The following is a 22,231-nucleotide window of genomic DNA, read 5'->3' as shown; positions in this document are numbered from 1 at the left end:
TACCCACACCCACTACACCCACCACACCCACCACTACTAACCCCTTCAAAGGCACCTGTCAATGGTGTCGACACCCTGGGCACTACTTATCTAATTGTGCCGACTTCAAAAAGCTCTTCCCCAACACTCAGTTCCCTCAACCCCCACCCCGTCCTCGCCAACCTCGTCCACAAGCACACACCGCCCGCTGCTTCTTCCTCTCGGTCCCGGCTGCTACTTACCTCCTTGACGGTGGCGCAACTCATCACATCACCGATGACCTTTCCCTCCTATCGCTTCATCGTCCTTATGACGGCAGATCGATGAATTAATCATTGGTGATGGTTCTTCCTACCCATCTCTCATATAGGTTCCTTTTCTATTCCAATTTCCTCTTCTTTCTCTCTGTTTTTTAATAATGTATTATATGTTCCGTCTATTTCTCGCAAAATTATCTCTATTTCCCAACTTTGCAAAGACAACGATATCTTATTTGAATTCTCTGCTAACTCTTTTTCTCTAAAGGTACCCAACCAGACTCCACCACTCCTCCACGGACCACTTAGCTCTGGCATCTACGAATGGACGCCGCTCACTCCACAAGCTCATCTCGGTCTTGCCTCTTCCGCAATGTCGTGGCATCATCGTCTTGGGCATCCTTCAACTACTATCTTTAATACAATTTGTCATCAAAATTCATTAGCTTGTTCTTCCTTTTCCCGTCCTTGCAATTCGTGTGAAATTAATAAAAGTCATAAATTACCGTTTTCGATTAATACTCTTACTTCCTCTGCTCCTCTTGATCTAATTTACTCGGATGTATGGACATCCCCTTTGCACTCCATCGATGGCTTCAAATATTATGTTGTTTTTATTGATCACTACACTCGCTATATCTGGCTCTACCCCCTTAAACGAAAATCTGACACCGCTCCTACGTTTCATCGCTTTCGTGCTCTCGTTGAAAAATTCTTCAATCGGTCCATCTTAAGATTATATTCCGACAATGGTGGGGAATACTTAAAACTCACCCCAGACATCTTAAACAATGGTATCTCACACTTAACTTCTCCTCCTCATACCCCGAACACAACGGTTTACGACATTGACGACGACACCGTCACATCGTCAAACCCGGTCTTTCCTTACTTCACCACGCCAAACTTCCTACTCTCTTCGGTCCTTTGCTTTCACCACGGCAGACCTACCTCATAAATAGACTTCCCACTCCTACCCTAAAAAAATGACTCTCCCTACTGCGTCTTTTCCAACAAATGCCCAACTACACCAAACTCCGTTCCTTCGGTTGTTTATGCTATCCTTGGCTCCGTCCTTACACTACGCATAAACTTGATCCTCGCTCTACTCCGTGTATTTTCATTGGCTACTCCGCTACCCCAGTGCCTACCACCGCCTCGACCCCATCTCCCTCAAAATATACACCTCCCGCCATGTTAGATTTTTTGAAACAACCTTTCCCTCCTATAACGCACCGACACGACCTCGACATCTCTCAATGGTGCACCCGCCCCCGCCCGTACCCCCTCCTCTCTCGCCCGATCCCCTGTCACCACCGAACCCCCACTCACTCCTCCCACCTCTCCACGTTCCCCTGCCACTCCAAACTCCCCTGTTACTTCTCCTCCCACGACCCCGCCACTCCCGCCTTCACCCCCACGCCTCCCCGCCCGCCACCACCTCCCCCTCCTCCTCCTCCACGCCATAACCATGGCACCCGACTGTCCAACAACATTGTAAAACCCAACCCCAGATATGCCCTATCCCTTACCCTAACCGACATGTCTATCCCAACTACCACCAAACAAGCCCTCCTTGACACACGATGGCGCGCTACTATGACCGCATTGAATTTGATGCGCTCACCAATAATAAAACATGGACTCTTGTGCCTCGTTCCCCTACCCAAAATGTCATTGGATGCAAATGGGTATACCGTATTAAGTATAACCCCGACAATACCATCGACAAATTTAAAGCAAGGCTCGTTGCCAAGGGATTTCATCAACGTCCGGTATTGATTTTTCGACACTTTCGGTCCGTTGTTAAACCCACCACCATTCGTCTCTTTTGTCTCTTCGTCACTAGTGGTTGGCATCTTCGTCAATTAGATGTCAACAATGCCTTCTTGCAAGGTCATTTAAATGAGTCCGTCTTTATGGAGCAACCTCATGGTTTCGTTGATACCGCTCACCCCTCTTATGTCTATCAACTGTCTAAGGCTCTCTATGGTTTAAAACAGGCCCCTCGGGCCAGTTCACCGAGCTCAAAAACGTACTGTTGTCCTACGGCTTTATTGGGTCCTTAGCCGACCCATCCCTTTTCATTATGCACTCCCCCTCCCTCTTTATTTATTGGTTTTTACGTCGACGATATCATCGTCACTGGTCCGTGTCTCTACCACTTTGTCACTCAATTTATCTCAAATATGTCCTCACGGTTCTCCATTAAGGACCTTGGTCCCTTGTCTTACTTCCTTGGTGTTGAAGTCCGTCCCACGTCATCTGGTCTCTTTCTTTCTCAACAAAAGTACATTCATGATTTACTTGAGCGTCATCATATGCTCGATGCTAAGCCTGCTCCTACGCCTCTCTTCCGATTTATTACTTCTCAAAGACAATGGTTCTTTGTCCCTAATGCTACTACTTATCGTGCTATCATTGGTGGTGCAATACCTATCTCTCACTCGCCTTAGGACATCTCCTTCTCTCGTCAATAAGTTGGCTCAATTTATGCAATCCCCTCGTCATCCTCAATTTGCTCTAAAAAGGCTTCTTCGCTATCTTAAAGGTTCCATATCTAATGGTGTTATGCTCTATCGTTCTAGTTCGTCCGAATTGCATGCCTCTTTGTGATGCCGATTGGGCTGGTGATAGAGGTGATTACGTCTCTACCACCGGTTATGTTGTTTATCTTGGTCGAAATGCCGTGTCCTGGTCCTCTAAGAAACAAAGACACGGTCTCTCCCTCTCTTCTACGGAATCGAGTTTCGTGCCATTGCAAAGCAACTACTACCGAGCTTGCTTGGCTACAATCCCTCTTGCGGGGAACTTCGTGTCCCTTTCGTCTCCTCTCCGTCATTTTCTCGACAATCTTAGTGCGACTAACTACTCGCTAATCCCGTCTTCCATTCGCGTATGAAGCACCTTGCTCTTTCGTTTCACTTTGTTCGAGAGCGGGTTCAAAATGGTTCTCTGCGTGTTCAACACATTTCGGGCGATGATCAGTTAGCTGATGCTCTAACCAAGTCTTTACCTCGTACTCGTTTTCATCTGTTGCTTTCCAAGATTGGCCTTGTCCCTGGACCGTCCATCTTGCGGGGGCGTGTTAAGGAAGTAAATAATAAAGATATTATTCCGTCTTCATAGTATATTATGTATCTCCGTAAATATAGTTAGTGTATATTGTATTTTCCATATTCTTGTTAATAGTTTCCTTAGGCTCCAAGGAGTAGGGTTTCCGTCTCTTGTATAAATAGCATCGTATTGTAATTCATATAATTCATTCAATACAATTATACATATTTCTTACAGTAATGAGATTGTGTTGCAGACATGTGACCCGCCCTGATTGATCTCTATACCAGGTCTATTTGTAGTCAATCGAACTTCAAATTTCGACCAATATAGATAAGAGTGTCTTATTAATAGGCCCAACACAAATAGCCATTCATTCATTATTTGTGAGTTGTGACTAGTGACTAGTGAAACAAAGCATACGTGCGGAACTATTAGTACCAACTCGATCCAACATTCTTGCTTAATCTATCTTAGGCTTGTGCTATTACTCTATCTAGCGGGTTATTCTATCCTTATTCTTCTAAACTCTTGGGTTAAAAACAGGGCTCTGAATTTCAGAATATTTATCTTTGAAGTCAAAAAGTAGGGTTAAATGACTAAAATAGCATGACTCAATAACTGTTTAGCCAATGACAGATTATCCTTTCAAACGCGAGTGCTGTGCCCAGACGCGGATTAAGCATGTCGAACAGAAAGGAAGTGCTGCATCCCTCTACATTATGCATGTAGATGATGTAGCACAGTTGGTAGAAGGTCTCAATTAGATGTCAAAAGATCCTGCTGCGCCGTAGACAACAGGCCCATATAGTTTTTACCTCTGTTGTGTATAATTTGTTTCTAACAAGATTTGAACTTCCAACCTTTAAGATATTATGTTAATATCCTAATCGTTGAGCAACTAGCAACCAATGTTTAATAGAGGATTATAATGTCCTATATATCTTAAAAAAGACATTTTTCAATGTTGTAATTTACGTTCTGTAAAATTTGATGTATAGTTTAACATGTGCAAATTACCCCATAACTTATGAGGGTGATTTGATATATTTCCCGCTTAACATTTAGCTTATTACTTTTTTTTCAACTTTTTAAACCTGTATACAAAATGAATTAAAAGATGCATAAAGTGCCTTATAAAATGGAAGATGGTTTATTTTTAGAAAAAAATTTGTTCCCCACTTATGCCAAAATCCTAGGTCCGCTCCTGGTTAAAAATATACTAGTACAGATCCCGCGCAAATGCGCGGTTTTTTAGATGATAATAATATTAGAGAATTTAATAATTATACTGTTGGTATTTAACTCCATTTGAAATTTAATTATAAAATTTACATATAGTAATTTTGTATTAAGAGCTAGAAAAGAGATTGTTCAACACTTTTACTCCGTATAAGATTGTCGATTTTACTAAAATTATTTTATTAACCCCGTTTTAAGAAAACATTGTTTATAATTATATCACTATATCTACTGAAGGCGTTATATAAACAATTAAAAAAAAGTAACCATAATCTAAGTTTTCATATAATATGGAGCAAAGATAGGATATTAAGTTAAAGTGTAAAAAAAATATATCATAAGTTTTTCTTTTATAGAAGTAATAACAATTTATTAATACTCTCGACCCGTAGTACGTTTGTATCAAAAGATAGAATAATAGAATTAATTAGAAAATGTTTCCTAAAAAATGTTCTTAGTCATAATGTTTAGTTTTAAAAATAATAATAATAATAATAAAATATTTACATCACAGTGTACACATATTTAGTGAAATTTCATGTATGTGACATGATAAGAATATCCTGTTAATATGTCTATGCAAGTTAGAATATTATCCCCTTTTTAAAATGGTATAGAATTATTTTTTGTATGAAATTAATCAGTATGGTCCAGTTGTAAATATGTTTTTATGAAGCCCATTTATAACTTAAGTCAAAGTTAATCAGGATGGCCCAGTTGTAGATATGATGTTAAGAAGCCCATTTATAGCCTAATTCATTTTGGCGGGAAAACTTGCCTAATTCATTTAGGCGGGAAAACTTTAGAAATCTCTTATTTTTTTAGTTTAAGCGGGAGTTTGCTCCCGGTATTTCCGAGACACCTGCATCGATAAAGGTACTTTTTTTTATTATTTTATTTTAGACATCTTAGATAGAACTTAAAATTTCACTCAAAATTGTTTACTCCGTAGTTAAATAAACATCAGCTCCTAGGATACTGGACACCCATTAGAAAAACCGTTTCTAATTTTTTACAATGTGTAATTTTTGCACAAATTCTCAATTGTGACAGGCGATATCCGTCACAAGATTGTGACATGCCAAATAAAACCACTCGGGTTGATAAAGACAAGCTATATGTAATTCCCTAGACATTCTTACCTTTGTCTTATTTACCCCTACTTATATATAAGTAGGGTTTGTCTAATGTGTGCCTCTAAATGACACATGTTAATAACCCATATATAGTAAAAAATAATATATTCACATTAAATATAGTAAAAAAAGTAATTGAGTATCTCATGTGAATTTGTTGTTAATACCATAAATGAGTTATTAATATATATCTTTGGGACACACGTTAGAAAAACTCCCGTAATACTTAATCCGTCGCAAGGTTCTCACGGATATACATTGTAATTTTTGTAAGGTGACAAAAATGGATAAATAAAATACTCCGTAAAATAATATTGCGTGGAGAGTAAGCTCCAAGCACCTAAATCGTAACATAAACAACCCAACCCTAAGTCAACAACACAAAGAAGAGTGAACATTATTATCATCAAGGGTTTTCATTTGCTAACATAAACCCTCTCCCTTTAACATTATCCCCAATACCTATCATATTATTCCCCACCTTGCTTGATTGATTGACTATGGCGGCCGCTAATGGCGACAACCCTGCACCCCTCCGTAAAGACGACGCCTACCTCAACGCCGTTATTCCTAAGCGTATCGAACGTTTCGAAACAATTAAAGCCGAACAAGCTGTCCAACGCCTCTCCCTTTCCGCCGACACCATTAGGTATTTCTTTCTTTATCGTCTTTATCGTCTTTATCGTTAATTTGTTAGGATTATTACATCGTGTTTCGTTAATTATTGTGATTTTGAAGGATTACATTGCCGGACGGGAATGTAAAGGAAGGTGAGAAGTGGAGAACAACTCCGTTCGAGATTGCGGCGAAGATTTCCAAGGGTTTAGCTTCCAATGCGTTGATTTCTAGGGTTAATGGAGATCTATGGGATATGAGTAGGCCGCTTGAAGGCGATTGCGAGTTAAAGTTGTATACTTTTGATTCTGATGAAGGAAGGGATACTTTTTGGCACTCTAGCGCTCATATTCTCGGCCAGGTTTATGGCTTTTTTGTATTGTTATATTGCTGTGATTTTTAATCGTTGAAGTTCCGTTTTGTGATTATTTGATTATTTGTAGGCTTTGGAGACTGAGTATGGATGTAAACTATGTATTGGACCTTGTACTACACGAGGAGAGGTATATGTCTTCTTTTGATGATCTCGTGAATGCAATCGTGCTTTCATTATATTTCTGAATTCGGATCATAGAAACCCGATTACACAATATTGTATTCTTTTTTTAGGTGTAGCCTATTTTGTAAAGCATCATCAATCATCAATGATATCTGCACTCTAGATTTCAAAGTTATGACTGGCATATTGCGAATTAAATTGGGTCTACAGTTCACCCTTATTATTACATAGGACATGTTAAAGTAGAATGATTAAGCTTGGTTAGAAATTGCTCAACCCACGACAATGTTTACATATTTTTCGTTTAACTGTTTAAAATATAGAATAATTGTATGGGTATGCTTAAGAATTAAGATTGTTTTGAGGTCCGTAATTGAACGATCATGATTTTTAATCATGTGCTATTATAAGGGGCTAATTACACAAGTTTATACTAGTGTAGTTTATTGTTGGAGGATATCTTGTATATGTCATGGCATATCTTTATACAACGTTAGTAACGATTCGACGTAGTGAATGTTTTTTCTAGTCAAGTTAACCATCTCACTGTTCCACTGCTTTGTGCTTGTTGCAATTATCGCCTGTTGGTAGTTTTTTCTTTTGAAAGCAGAAAAAAGAAAAAAATCAAGTTTTCGACCGTTATCTTGTCTCTTACATGTTATAGCAGACTTTCAGGTAATTATTGGTTTTGGTTGTCCTTATACAAACGCTTGAAAAAATCTGGACAGGGTTTCTATTATGATGCATTTTATGGAGAATTGAGCTTGAACGAGGATCACTTTAAACAAATTGAGGCAGGGGCAGCAAAAGCTGTTGCGGTATGGTTTTCCTTTCAGCTTTACTCTTTGATTTATTCTTGTTATTTATATGTGTGGCCTTAGTTTAAAAAAGCGCCCCTTGGATGAGGCAATAGTCAAAACGCCTCGCTCCATTTTAGGTGCACTTTTTAGTCAGTGCTCACCTAACAAGGCTACTAGTATGCACTTTCCATATCTTTTAGACAAGGCTCACTGTTTCTTTTCCCCATTATTCCTAACTTTACCTTCTTGACATGTTAGCCAACTTGAAAACTCCTAAAAAGGCTATTGTTGCCAAAAATTTATTTTGAAATTACAAATTTATTATCAAAAATAGGGCGCCTCACTTCATAAAGGCGCGCGCCTCGATGCGCCTTGCACATTTCTAAATTAAGTGCGTGGCTCATTATGTGCTTGAAGCCTTATAAACGGTATCGAGTGTATCACTTACGGATGTAACTGACTCACATTTTACTATTTTAGTAATGGCGAATTAGCTGCATACATGTTGTTAGTAATTGAAATTGTACTATTCTTCTTTGATGATGGGTTGTGTTTGCTTGTTTACCATACGTGCGTTCTAATTTGGCACTAAGAAGAAAGAAAATGAATGATATTTGTGGAAGTAGTTATTTTAAGTAACATTCTTTCTTTCTTGGTTATTTGGTTTGACCTCACATATACAGACAAAAGAGTGGGGTGATGTTAGTAGTTTTGTGTCAAGTAACACCGTATTCTATTTCATGGGTGTTTATCTGGAGTTGCTTGTTGTGTAGGAGAAACAACCATTTGAGCGCATTGAAGTTACAAGACAACAGGCGCTTGATATATTCTCTGATAACAGATTTAAGGTAAGTTCTTTGGTGTTCATTTTTTGGGGTATGCTCAGATGTTCTGAGTTAGATGTCCTGAGGCTGTTGAAATGTCTCAGACATGATCTACTTAGATATACTTTTCTTTAAATGCTGTGGTTGAATATTGTGTTAATTTATATGCATGGCCAGGTCGAAATAATCAATGATCTCCCTGAAGATAAAACTATAACCGTATACAGATGTGGCCCCCTAGTGGATCTTTGTCGGGGTCCTCATATACCCAATACATCCTTCGTTAAAGCATTTTGTTGCTTGAAGGTGAGTATAACTAGCTGCAGTTGTGATTTTCTATCTAAATTTACAAATTCTAATGACTTCTCTATTGAACTTACTAGGCTTCATCTGCCTACTGGAGAGGGGATAGAAATCGTGAAAGCTTGCAGAGGGTGTATGGTATCTCCTACCCTGATTCAAAACGTTTAAAGGTATAATATGTTAACTCATATGCGCAGATTTATAGTTTGTCAATTTATGCAACCTTTTCATTTTAATATCGATGCTGTTCTCTTAAATATGTGGTCAATACAGCGTCTTTTTTTATGGAATGTATGATGTAGTCATTCATTTTTGGTTCATGCTATTTTATTGATACATCATTGGTCAGGTTGCTCACTGTAGGTTGACATACATTGGCTTTTTGTGGTACATTCATTAATATTTTCAGAATCTTCTTATAGGAATATCTTAAGCAGCTGGAGGAAGCAAAAAAGTACGATCACAGGCTATTGGGCGTGAAACAGGAGCTTTTCTTTTGTCACCCCCTCAGGTATGCATTAATGAATTATGTGTGGCAATCAGATGAGCTTTGTACTTTATTATATTACGTGTCTCCTAAACTCTTTATCTCTCTTTCAATTCTAGTCCAGGAAGCTGGTTTTTTCTTCCACAAGGTGCTCGTATTTACAATAAGTTGATGGAATTCATTCGTAGTCAATACAGGAATAGAGGCTATGAGGAGGTTAGTCGTTGTATGACTTATTAGTATTGTAATCTCCGGTCAAGCTGTACTTCTGGTGTGAAGCTAAAAGTTTCATGCTTTTGTTAGGTTATCACTCCAAACATTTTCAATATGGAACTCTGGGAGACTTCTGGACATGCTGCAAATTACAAGGAGAATATGTTTGTATTGGATGTAAGTTCTCTTTCTAATCCATGGTTGCTTCTGAAGTTCATTTCTGGAGGTTTTTGCTGTTATCTATAGTCACGTGACAGGTGGTAACACCATCTAAGATATTAGGCAAAACCTTCTTCGTATCTCTTGTACTTTATTGTAAAACTTTGAAGAGAAAACATTCTGCAGTAGTAGTTACAATTGGAGAATTATAAGACCGTTAAAAATGAGCGGGGTGTAGTAAAGATTTGGGAGTAACAGTGACATGATAAACCTTGCTTCAAACCACGTGTGATTCTACGTGTGATGGATCACACTAGGTGAATTCTGGCTGTTTTTGAGTGTATCACAAGCCTCACTTCATTTGACAACAGAATCTGCTTTCGAAATACATTGCTTTTATTAGACAGGACATTGCTTTCGAAATAAATTTTGGCTGGGCCCATCCCCCGTGCTTATGTTTCCCCCAAGTACTGGATGTCTTAGGCTGTGAATAGATTGGCCTTTGTTGCTCGTTTATATCAAAACTGTTCATGGGATATAGGGTTCTATACGCGATGGTGAAAAACTTGTTTTTGTTGTTTGCAAATTGTGAATGCCTTCTTGTTTTGTTATATGTTTTTTTTTTTTTTTTTGCATTTTTTAAATATTTGACTCTTAAATTTCTTATCCGATGTGGTGTACAGATTGAAAAACAGGAGTTTGGGCTCAAACCAATGAATTGCCCCGGGCATTGTTTGATGTTTGAGCATAGAGTGCGTTCTTACAGAGGTATATACCAGATATATTTGGATTGCTCTGTCATAGTATTGTCAGAATGTTTGATGCTAGGAATTTCAGATGGATTGGCGTCTCATTACCTTCTGGAAGCCATCATTTAGTTTTGATTTATATTTATATGTGATATATAAGAAAAATTTCATTTGATAAGTGGTAGCACTAATTGTTTGCTTAGTTTCTTCTGACCGTACGGAATATTTGGTAGGTTACTGATTGCCACCTTTTTCTAACAAAGACCTTGTAGCCTATGGTTTATTGTCCGACTTCCTGACACACTGAATGATATTTCAGAACTTCCTATCCGATTTGCTGATTTTGGAGTCTTGCACAGAAATGAGGCTAGCGGTGCTCTTACTGGGTTGACACGAGTCAGGAGATTCCAGCAGGTAAAGTGAGCTATTCTGTCACTTAACATGAAATGCCAGTACCAGCCTCGGAGTTCTGGGTTGGTGGAAATGCCTATGTGAAAGTGGACCCCTGGACAAAAAGTAATTCCATTATTTGCTGCAAAAGCATTGGAACGATTTAGAAAGGAATTTCATTTACGAGGGAAATATTAAACTTGCGATAATAGCTTGCTAGGTTCTTTATTCACTTTTTATGTTCCTACATTATGGGCATTCCTTGTGGGATTGGTTTACCCCTTAAGGCCTTATGGGGGGCATAAGTGGTTTTCCATGGGGATTGTGTTTGCTAAATCATTTACCGTATTTGTATGGACACCTTGCGTCTGTACCGAAGACGTGCTGTGTGTGTCTAGCCTTACTGTCATTTCAATCTTTTGTCAGGAAGGTGTATTGTTTCTAATTAGTATTTAACAATTTTCACAGGATGATGCACATATCTTCTGCATGGAAAGCCAAGTGAGTTAGATTCGATTGGTGACTAAAGTTAATTTTTTTTTGTTTCTGCCTTTTATTGAAATGCTGATTTCCATTTTTAATGCAGGTAAAAGATGAAGTCAGGGGTGCATTAGACTTTATCAATTATGTGTATGAAGTATTCGGGTTTACATATGAGCTTAAGCTGTCAACAGTATGTTTCTGCTTCGTGTATTAGTGCCATGTTATGTAGAAATTCCGTTGAAGTTTGCGCTAGTTTAAACAGTTGGCCAAACTATTATTGACGCAATATTTACCTTGCCTCCTCATACTATGATTGGCCTTTCCCAGTCTTATTTTATTGGATTGTGTTGAAAATGTACTGGTTAACCCCGTATTGCGCATTTATTTTGTTAGAGACCAGAGAAATTCCTTGGAGAGATACAGACATGGGATAAGGCCGAGGCTGCACTTACAGAAGCTCTTAATGAATTTGGTAAACCATGGCAGGTACTTTATTTGTTTCTTTGCTTCCCTTCTACTACTGTTTTTGGTTGTTCTTTTGCTTCCCCCCTTCGCATTCTCTGGAAAGAATGACAGAACTAGAGAAGAATGGTTTTATTTCTGTTTCCTACTATGGAACTTCTGCGTACGTTTTACCCACGTAACTAAGAATGTTCAGTTTTCATTCTTTTATTACTTTATTTATAATTTTAGCTTTATTAGTGGTTCATGTTAGTTGCATCTTAACTCATAGAGTCTGTATCCTGGTGTTAGTGCTCTTTATTTGTAATCAGTCAAATCTGGCATTGTTTTGGGCTTTTGGCTGGTTACCTTTGTTTCAAACTTATGACTTAATTTATTGAACAAATTAGACTGAAGTATGGATTTTGGCTTTGAATGAACGCCTTAATTTTCCCATCATTGATATCTGTCGCCTTATTTATTGATCATGAAAAATAATCCTTTTTTTAAAGTCTCCTGCTTGGGCAGGATTAGGAGTCAGGATCTGACTTATGCAACCTTACTCTCAAGGAGGATGTATCTGTTAAAATGCCTGCTGCATTTCTTCGAGGGAATCTCCTTGTTTAAGATGCATCAAAAGAGATCTCTTGACCAGAATGAAATTCAGTAAAACTACTGCCATACATTGAATCATTGAAAATCCCAGAGGGTGTTTATCTCTCAATTAATTGTTTCTGAGTACTGAAGAATTGAAGGGTTCATTATGCTTCATAAGTCAAAAGGATCTGTTGGTTTCATATCTGGGTCAAATGCTTGCTTAAGTTCGTTCTTATGTGCTCTATATGCTGTCTAATCTAAGGGCCTCCTGACATATGATGAATTGTATACACAATTGTTACCATTCAGCACATAATAGTCATTGCTCCCACCTTCTAGTAAATAGCAGAACTTCTAAGAGGCACTATGATTGATATTGTTTTATATTAAGAAGGGCTATAGAGAAGAAGCCAAGTGCTGAAGCTATCTTAAATTTTAAAGTTGGCTTGGTAGGCAACAGTTCATTCGATCATGTGTTCTAGATAGTGGAACTTGCACTCTAAAAACTATTTATTTCTTCTTTTTGCAATGTGAGCTTACAGCCAATAGAATAATCTGTCATTTTTGCTCGTTTGTTATCTGAAGTTTCATCTTGTTCTGCAAGTTAAATGTGCATTTGTAAAATGGGGTAAAAAGAAAAAGGTTTGCAGAAAGCCAAACGCGAAGCTTCCCTACCATCGAGAGTGGAACCTGTGTGAGGTAGAAAATTAGACCAGATATATGTGATGCAGTAAACCTTTGCCCTGTCATTTGCAACTGTCCACTGTTCTCTCATAATCTTTCTCAGGCATCTATCTATCATGGCAGAATAAATGATTTATTTTCTTTAAGCCACATTATGACAAGCTTCTCTTGTTCCTCGTCTTGTTCCATACAGCAGTTTCTCTCAACTTTTCATTCCGAATTAGTAAGAAATTTTTATTACTTTGACTTGCCGTATACCTGGTGTGTAAGGTAAGACACCTGAATGCTTCATTTTAGGGCAAAAAACACATATTTTTCACAGCATAACCGTGTTTGACACATTAAATACCCACTGGAACCTGGAAGTTACATCCAAGTCATATAGACAGAAATGGGTGGTTCAAGTCCAAATTTATTTGACTTAAGTCGGTCTATTATTATGTGATTTACAATTTGTCAGATATCTTGTGCAAATGCTTTTTCAAAGAGGTTGGGCATGCTAGATATATATTCTTGTCTTGCATTTCTCTGTGAAAAGAGCTCCTATTTTATGATATTGCGCACATGTGACTGTCCCCGTTGTTAAATTGAGAGGGTTTACTACTTTATGAACGCAAAAAATTACTCCTTTGAGCACCAATTGGTTTTGAGATTACAACTCTTTATGGGTGTGACCAGACTGATCTGTGGAATGTTTGCACTGCCCAATAGCCCATGGCTTAGACGTACGTTTGATGACTTGACGTCTATGTGCTGTTGGTGGATGGTCTCTGTTGGGAGTTTATATCACCATTCCAGTTTGCTTTCTATTGGCCCTCACATGTGAGGAGGGGTTGTGGGGAGAGATCCTATGATAGAATATTGCCCACATTTGATAACAACGATAGAGTGAGGCAAGAGATTAGTATTTTATAAATAGGGTTACTCCTACCATCGTCAAAACCTCTTTTGGGCCTATTAAGTGAACTCTCTTTCCTTTGTGGGTGTGGCTTAGGCCTATTTTATATAGTACATCATTCTTCATTAACGTTTCTTCTTGTTGGGTCTTTTGGTACAGTTAAACGAAGGAGATGGTGCATTTTATGGGCCTAAGATAGATATCAGTGTTTCTGATGCATTGAAACGGAAATTCCAGTGTGCAACTTTGCAGGTCAGCTGTGCTCTGTTATAGCCTTCTAGGGTCTTTTAGAGTATTATTTTTCTATTTTCGTTTTGACAAGTAATAGAATATATATATATATCAGTAAAACGAGAACTAAGTGGAACGAGAACTAAGTGGGTGGCATTCATAGATTGGTTTTCTTATGTGACACTATCTGACTTGTGAAGTTAATTTTGCAGCTGGATTTTCAACTCCCATTGCGATTCAAATTGTCTTACTCAGCCGAAGATGAAGCTAAAAGGGAGAGGCCTGTTATGCTGCACAGGGCCATCCTTGGCTCAGTAGAGCGAATGTTTGCCATTTTGTTGGAACATTATAAGGGGAAATGGCCATTCTGGCTTAGTCCTCGTCAAGCTGTAGTATGCACAGTCTCAGAAAGATCCGCAGCCTATGCTCTGGAGGTAAATCCTTGTCTTGTTGTATTCAGGATGATAAATTCTTGAAGGGATACCTCAAGTTTTAGTTACGTAGCAACATTTATCAGCTATTTTTCTAGCACTGTGCACTATTCGGGTTTTGTTTAGACTGTTTTGAATGTTAGAGATATGGCTGCATAGGTAAGGATCTTCTGAGATTTTGTCCATGGCAGGATCTACCCTGGGCGGGGGATTGTTTTCGCGAATCACTGAATTTTACACGTTTGCTAATAAATTTGAAGTAAATTTGATTTGTTTTGTAGGTGCGTGATCAGATCCACAAGGCTGGCTTTTTTGTTGATTTAGATATAAGCGATAAAACAATCAACAAAAAGGTACGTTAAGTTTTCAGTGTGATAATAGTTTATTTACTTATGTTTAGTTATTCTGTATCCAGCTCTCTTTTACTCTGTAATTATTCTTTTATATGGAGGAGCATATAGTGAGTTGTGAGTATAATGTGTACACATATTTACTATAGCAGCATGGTTACTGGTTAGTGCATTTACATCTGAATGTGTTCTGGAATAATGCTTGGATTTTTTTAATATAAAAGTCTACTGTGGTTCGGAAAGCTCAACCTTGACAAATATTGAAGACTTTTCTGTTTGTCATGTACTCGTGTTAGGCTGTTAATAACCGCTGCTTAGTCATATCACGGTTACATCTGCATTGTGGTATCTAATTTTGGTGTTTGCTGATGAAAAGTGACCCCAAATGCTGAATAATTGCACCTTGTTTTATTTCATCTGGTTTTGTCTCTCGTGTTTCTACTGCCTGCGCTTGAATCAACAGTCTCATCTAAATAATAACTCATCTGCATTTTGTACCACTTGTCTTTTACGTTTGAATCAATTTTTCTTGCTTCTTTTTTTAGGCTTTCCTAATGGCCGAGATCTGATCTTGTCATTTTGTACATATGAAATGGGGATTAATTGCATTGTTTTTTTTATGTCCTTTTAGGTGAGAGAAGCTCAGCTGTCACAATATAACTATATACTGGTAGTTGGGGAAAAAGATGCTGAGAACAGGGTGGTATGTTCTTTCCTCACTTTCCTTGGTACTTTAATTAGCGTAATTGCCACAAGTCATGTTGTATTAAGAGCAAGTCTACATCTTTTAATTGGTGCAGCCACAAGTCATGTTGTATTAACAGCAAGTCTTTTAAATGGCTGAACGACTAGTTTTTTAATCACAAAATTACCTCATACGTTGATACGCGAGACAAAATGGTTAACCATGTTATTAAATAAAGAGTGCTCAAGTATATGGGTTGTGTTGCTCTCATATGTGAAAATGTCTCATGCACGACTCGCTGGTTCTTCCGTATATTTACTGTTGCCTCGTTTTGGTCATGATCTTAAAACCCTATTTCTGATTTGGGTTAGAAATAAAGTCGAGTATTCGAAATTGGGATCACATGTCAAAATGCTGTACTGGTCAGTCACTCGGTCAAGTCGCATCTTAATGCTAATCTGTTGGTGCTGCCAAATTTTTTATGTCCTTTTGTTGCAGTGACAAAAAGGACGCGAAAAAAATTGGCAAGTAATAGGCTGACCAGTAAAGCATTTTGACATAAGGTTTTGAGCGACAATTGAGAGTATTAGTTTATGTGTCCGAGTAAAATGGGTTGCTGTCATACTGTATGCAGGTAACAGTGAGGATTAGGGATAAAAATGAGCATTCACCGATGACAGTGGAAGATCTATTGAAGCATTTTACTGAAGAAGCAGAAGCTTTTCATTAGATTATTCAAAATCTAAATATTTGAAGAATCTGACAAGTGATAGCAATTACAGCAGAAGCCACTTTTGTTTAGTCTGAACCATACGAAAATCATCCAATACCGATTTGTTGGTGTTGATTGTCTGTTACTATCTTCTTGCAAATTATTACCTTGTGTATCGCAAGTGTTGCAAATTATTACCTTTTGACATAACAGTAACGATGTTTTATATTTTTTCCCCACTCTTGCTTGTTATGGCTACAAGGAGTTCAAAGAGATTCCGCTGTAATCTGGTACCCATTTTCTTTCCCCATACGGCCTAGAGTGGTCACGCGCAGGGTTTTGTTTGGTCTGGTAGATTTGGGCCAGACAGGCCTCTTTAACCCTGAACCAGTCCGTTGTCGGCCAAGATCATTAACATCATAATCTAAAAACTGAGGGATCGACCCTGAACTGGCTCAGTGTAGTACTCATTATTAATTGTACACTTAGTTTAATTACTAAACTAATTTCTCTATACATCATTAACATCACAATCTAAAAACTGAGGGATCCACACTAGTAGAGTAACTAAAAGTACTAACAACTTGACTGAAGAAAGTTTTAGATGTAGTGGATTAAAATATCTCCCAAAATTTAGTTGATGATTATGTGGATCTCAATTTAAAGAATGTCTCTTCAACTAAAATAAAATTTAAATGATGGAGGGATTTTCTCAATGGTTACCCTTTATACATTGTCTCTTTGAGAACTTTGATTTGATTTTTTTCAGTTCACTTTTTAAGGTGTTAGGACCTTAAATTTTTACATTTTCAAATCTTTATTCCTCGACTTAAATTTTAAGTTTTTATAAAAGTTTAAAGTTTTTATAAAAGAAATTCGGACTTCGATTTTAAAACTATAAGTTTACCTTGACTTTTGTATTATGTTTCTTTCTCCCTTTTGTTTTTCATTTTTCCTTTTCTATTTTGTTCTTATTTTGATGTGTATGTTCACCCATGCACAGTTCTAAAGGACGATTTATGTTAGTCGACATAAATTAGTTTGGAATTAAGGCTCTGATGTTTTTGTTGTTGTTGACAGTTTTTCTGAGCTCTTATTAGCCATGACTCAACTGTCACGGCATCATTTTTTTTAAAAGAAGGGTACCTTAGAAAAAATGAAAAGGTGAGGGGTGTTATTATTGAGAAAAGTATAGGTATTTCGGGCGGAAAAGGACTCGAAAACAAGTACTCTCGAAAAACCTAAGTCCATAGATAGGCCGATCAAGATGGTATTATTTGTCCCTAAATGGTGTAATAAATTGACCAAAAATGTCACCGCTTTCAAGTTATTCGACCGTCTTTAACTATGACGGATATATCGATTCTCATAAAAAAGACTATTTGTATTTTCACATACATAATCGGTAAAAGTAAAGCGAAACTCACAAATAGTGTCATTTATTATAATGAAACATTTTATTCTCAAGTGAACAAAAATTGAAAATGAAACAAAACACCATATAAAGAGAACCCAATATTTTGGGTTACAAAAGCAACAAAACACACGCATAAAAATCAATTCAAATCTTATTCTCTATAGCAACCATATCATATCCTTGATTAATCACACACAAATTCAAAATTCAAGCATATAGATGAGGATTGGCAGCGAGGTATTCGGAAGCAGTGTCGAACATCTTCTTGATATTCTGTTTTCCAGCTGCGACGTGTTCATCAGTAACCACAAAATCTCCCTTTGTGTGGTAGTTTGTCACCATCGTGTAATGAGTCCCGTTCCCTGATGGCTCGAAGGTTGTCTCGTGAACTACATATTCTATGTTTTCACGAAGGACATCGCCTTCAATGGTGGTGTACTTGCAGTAGAACTTTCCTGCATCAATTTCATCCACTCTGTTTTTTGCGTACTTGAAGGGCTTCCCTTCAGGAAAGTTGAGTTGTCTGACAGACCCAACCGTGCCAGGTTCACCATGAACAACGTCTACACTTTTCACAAAATTGGGTAATGCTTTTGGCATGAAATTATGGTTATCAATGCAGAAAGCATTAAACAACCTAGCCGCGGCCACAGGGCTGGTGCAGTCGACCATTGTGTGTGTTGAAACTCCCATTATCGATTTTTGTTAAGAGGCTAAATGAAGAAATAATATAAGATGTTTGAATTGAGGATTGCTAGTGAAATGAAGGAGGTTGATACAAATGTTTGCATTTTGGTCTCATATTTATAGTACAATTCCACAAGTAGTAAGTAAATTACCATGCATCATTATCATCAGGTCAAATATAGTGGACTTCTTAATATTGAATTAATTTGAAACACGTATATGAAGAGGTTATCTTATGGAATCACAAATTTTTGGTTAAGGCATTTAATATTTCCATCTTAAAATTAAAACGTTTTAAATAGATTATGTGAGACAAAAAATTGTCTGGAGAATAACAAAAGCTCGTCTCTATTTATCTAAGTGCATTTCATATATTTTACATCAAATTATTGTTTGGCCGGTTTTAATTTTAAGACGAATATTACTTTCTTAAGTAAGACACACTTTATCTTAATATCACAAATTATCATCTTACTTATAAATATATCTTAACCAAACGGGTTTGATGTGGTGGTTGTTCATCTCATCCTTTTCTTCGTTAATCGTTTACCTACGGAATATTGTTTAAATTGTATTAAAACGATTGAATTGTAGGGAATGTGTGATCGTCGACATGAAACTCAATACAAAATTAGTTTTTTTAAAATAGAAATGCTGACAAAAAATTAATTGCTTTTATTTGATGATTAATCAGTCCATGACGGTGTGTACTAAGAATGAAGGAATGGCCTTTGGTTTCGAAATTTTAGATTATTAATTTGAAGACTTTTCTTGCCATCAGCTATTCAGCATGAGCAACCCTTGCTGGCTTTGCTGAATAAGAACTAATGAAGGCATCGATCTCTAGAAGGTCAAAGTCTCTATATATCATTTTCAATATCTTTGCTAAATTAAGCGGTTTATAGTCAATATGGATGACATGAATGGACTGACAATCTGACAATATTAAAACGGAATTGCTAAATTATGCCTTTATTTTACTTAGGCCTCGTTTATTTTATTTTCTTGGTGAAAGGTACAAATTTCATTAAGCACAAACAGCTATTACAAGCTACAATTTATATACAAACAGTTTAAATATCCCATCGGATATAACCATTACATTTGAAGACTATTAAACCATACTCTATCTCTACTATCCATAGCCACATTTTAGCCTTCAACCATACATTCATCTCCCCGATTATTTGCTTGAACACTAGTTCAGTCGAAGAATGCATCCCTCAACTCTAGCTTTGTTCTCTCGCATCAGATTTGATAAAAGGTAGATTGCGAGAAAAGCTAACAACACTCCTTTTTAGTCTTTGAAGCCGAGCATTGCCCAATCCACATGATAATATTGGTATTAGGCAAAGACCAATCCACACTTCTGGGCACACAAATCCAGAAGCCTTCTCGCTATACTCACATTCCTGAAATAAGTGATCCACAGTTTCAGAAGCATTAGAGCACAACACACAAAGATCATCACTCACATTGCCCAGATGAAAGAGTTTTCCCTTCAGTTGCAAGGCATTCATTTGAATCAACCATCCAACAAATTGATGCTTGGGAATGCACCAATTATTCCATATATGGCTAGCCCACACCATACTCTGGAATTTGTTTCTCAGCAACTCATACCCTTGACTGACAGAGTAACCCTTGGTACCAAGTATCCACTGCCCATGTAACACCACCATACTCCAAGTGCCTTACCAGGACCACTCAGGTATAAGGATGCTACCATCTCGGTTACCCGAGGCATGATAATCATAAGACAATGAAGAAACATACTTTATTAAACAAGTTAAGTGATTACATAACAAAACCAACTGTAAGCAAAATACAACTGCTCTCAAACTATAAACCAACTGAAAGGAACTATCCTAACAAACACAACGGAAAACTAAAGACTCTGATACGTGATGACTCCATCCCCAGCTAGATCCCGCGCGTATCCAAGATATACCTGCCAAGCACTGCTCACCACCCCCGAATGGATCACCACGTTTTTAAAACATTTAAACGGGTCGAGTACTAATCACACAATTCACCATATATATATATATACAATAAGATAAACAGACGATGCCTTAACCGTCACACATACACAACCAACCAACTCCAATCATCTCAATCATCGATCGTCCTTCGGACCACGCCAGATGGGGGACCGCAGCCGCACCCACCAAATCTCCGCTCATCATACCGAGCGATAACCCTGTCCCATTAATGTGCACATCCCCTTCCGTGGCGGGTTCCACGAAGGGCGAAACTAGGGCGTGAAGCCACTCCCGCAAGTGACTCCACTCAGCCGAGAACGCATCTCGAGAACCATAGGCAACCAATCACAATCACAATATCAACAACCGTCCGAATCTATCAACGATTGTACAATCACAATCACTACGTCACAATAAAATTACTATATCAAACAATCAATCTCAACACATCAACAATCATCCCATTATGGGACTAATACTGAGTAGGAAATCCTACTTGGAAAGCAACACAATCATCAGACGATCTAGCAGCTGTCTCAAAACCTCTCCTTTACAAATCCTTCTCCTATCACATAATCACATAATCACAATCTAACCGTAACAAATCATAAAAACCCCCAATCCCAAAATTAGGGTTTAACGAAACTTGACGAAATACTATAAAATTGGTATGCAGATCTTACCCTCGACGCAAGGATCACAAAGGTATAAAGAACGATCGAATCCGACCTCTCAAGCTCCGGGATTTGTCAACAATGCGATTAGGATTAAGAACATACTTGCCTTCTCTCTTAAACAGTAAATTAAGTTTTGCAAAAGTGATTTAGAAACAATGACGGAAGGTTATATATCTTAATCGCATAATTAACAAAACCCGAGAAAAACTCCCCGTAAACCGGCTACTCGATCGAGTACCCAAGGCTACTCGATCGAGTACCCCCTTACTCGATCGAGTACCCTAGTTACTCGATCGAGTACCCAACAGGTCAGAAACTATTTTATTTCGCAAAACTCCCTTACTCGACAGAGTAAGGCCTACTCGATAGAGTACTCCAAGAATTATAAATACGGAGTATTACAGTCTTCCCTCCTTAAAAAGAACTTCGTCCCCGAAGTTCAACCCATACATAAAAACAACCGTACTAACTCGACCAAGACACAACAACTTAGCTAAGAACTCAAGAACTCGACCGAACATAGAACATGAACTCTTAACACCCACTCCACCAACTATGTTTACTTCCACAACATGACTCACGATATCGTATCTACCACATATATATCCCTCACGACACCAACTCCATACATAACCAACTACCATCCTCTAACGCTGCTAGCTCCATAATATCATCCACTATCAAATCCAATACCAAGACACTCATAGACATCAAACGGAATGTTACATTCTACCTCCCTTAAAAGGAACTTCGTCCTCGAAGTTTACTCACACTCATAACCTCATCATCCAACTGTCAACACTAGCTGTTACAAGCACGACCATGACCTTTAATGAAACAGTCCTTTATGCTACACCAACACTCCACTTCCAAACATACTACCATATGTACTACCATCAAAATCTCTTTTATCGCATCCTACTCCTCTTAAGATAAATGTTACGTCCTCGTAACCTACTAATACTATATCCTTAGTTATATCTTCTCATTATTCTCATCATCATCACATGTCATAGATAACCACCTATACTCTAAACACTCGCCATGCATGTATCCAAGGCTCTCTTACTTAAACAATTCTCATACTTCAATTCACTCGTCACACCACCTAACCTATACCTCAAAATCTTTAGCTTAACCCAAAACTTCAACTTTTCCACATTACCGCAACATGACATACCTCTCTATATAAACTATATAAAACTCCCATCATCAAAAGCATAACTCACGATCCACACTTGTT

At 37.8% G+C, this 22,231-nt stretch overlaps 2 protein-coding genes across 2 annotated transcripts; one reads left to right on the top strand and one right to left on the bottom strand.

The window, feature by feature from the left end:
* The first annotated feature begins 5,998 nt into the window (after positions 1 to 5,998).
* Positions 5,999 to 16,493, top strand: LOC141597413 (threonine--tRNA ligase, mitochondrial 1-like). Its single transcript, XM_074417874.1, has 20 exons — positions 5,999 to 6,320; positions 6,410 to 6,647; positions 6,730 to 6,789; positions 7,514 to 7,603; positions 8,359 to 8,433; positions 8,587 to 8,715; positions 8,793 to 8,882; positions 9,135 to 9,223; positions 9,319 to 9,415; positions 9,503 to 9,589; positions 10,255 to 10,339; positions 10,640 to 10,734; positions 11,179 to 11,211; positions 11,297 to 11,383; positions 11,587 to 11,679; positions 13,973 to 14,065; positions 14,257 to 14,478; positions 14,757 to 14,828; positions 15,457 to 15,528; positions 16,145 to 16,493. Exons 1-20 carry the CDS (start codon positions 6,172 to 6,174, stop codon positions 16,238 to 16,240), a joined length of 2,052 nt encoding a protein of 683 aa, XP_074273975.1. The 5' UTR covers positions 5,999 to 6,171; the 3' UTR covers positions 16,241 to 16,493.
* A 1,140-nt stretch (positions 16,494 to 17,633) lies between these two features.
* On the bottom strand, positions 17,634 to 18,412 carry LOC141649668 (pathogenesis-related protein STH-2-like). Its single transcript, XM_074458372.1, has one exon. It carries the CDS (start codon positions 18,330 to 18,332, stop codon positions 17,847 to 17,849), a length of 486 nt encoding a protein of 161 aa, XP_074314473.1. The 5' UTR covers positions 18,333 to 18,412; the 3' UTR covers positions 17,634 to 17,846.
* Positions 18,413 to 22,231: the final 3,819 nt, after the last annotated feature.

Source organism: Silene latifolia, chromosome 1 (genome assembly GCF_048544455.1).
Source record: "Silene latifolia isolate original U9 population chromosome 1, ASM4854445v1, whole genome shotgun sequence".
In the NCBI taxonomy this organism is placed as follows: Eukaryota; Viridiplantae; Streptophyta; class Magnoliopsida; order Caryophyllales; family Caryophyllaceae; genus Silene; species Silene latifolia.
The sequence above is the reverse complement of the archived record's forward strand: the minus strand, read 5'-3'. Positions and strand labels throughout refer to the sequence as shown.

Excerpts from the sequence above, each read along its gene's own strand:
- LOC141597413 (XM_074417874.1), top strand. The coding sequence starts at position 6,172 with ATGGCGGCCGCTAATGGCGACAACCCTGCACCCCTCCGTAAAGACGAC. Across the intron at positions 6,648-6,729 it reads GCGCTCATATTCTCGGCCAG|GCTTTGGAGACTGAGTATGG; the intron begins GTTTATGGCTTT and ends GATTATTTGTAG. Across the intron at positions 9,590-10,254 it reads AGAATATGTTTGTATTGGAT|ATTGAAAAACAGGAGTTTGG; the intron begins GTAAGTTCTCTT and ends TGTGGTGTACAG.
- LOC141649668 (XM_074458372.1), bottom strand. The coding sequence starts at position 18,332 with ATGGGAGTTTCAACACACACAATGGTCGACTGCACCAGCCCTGTGGCC.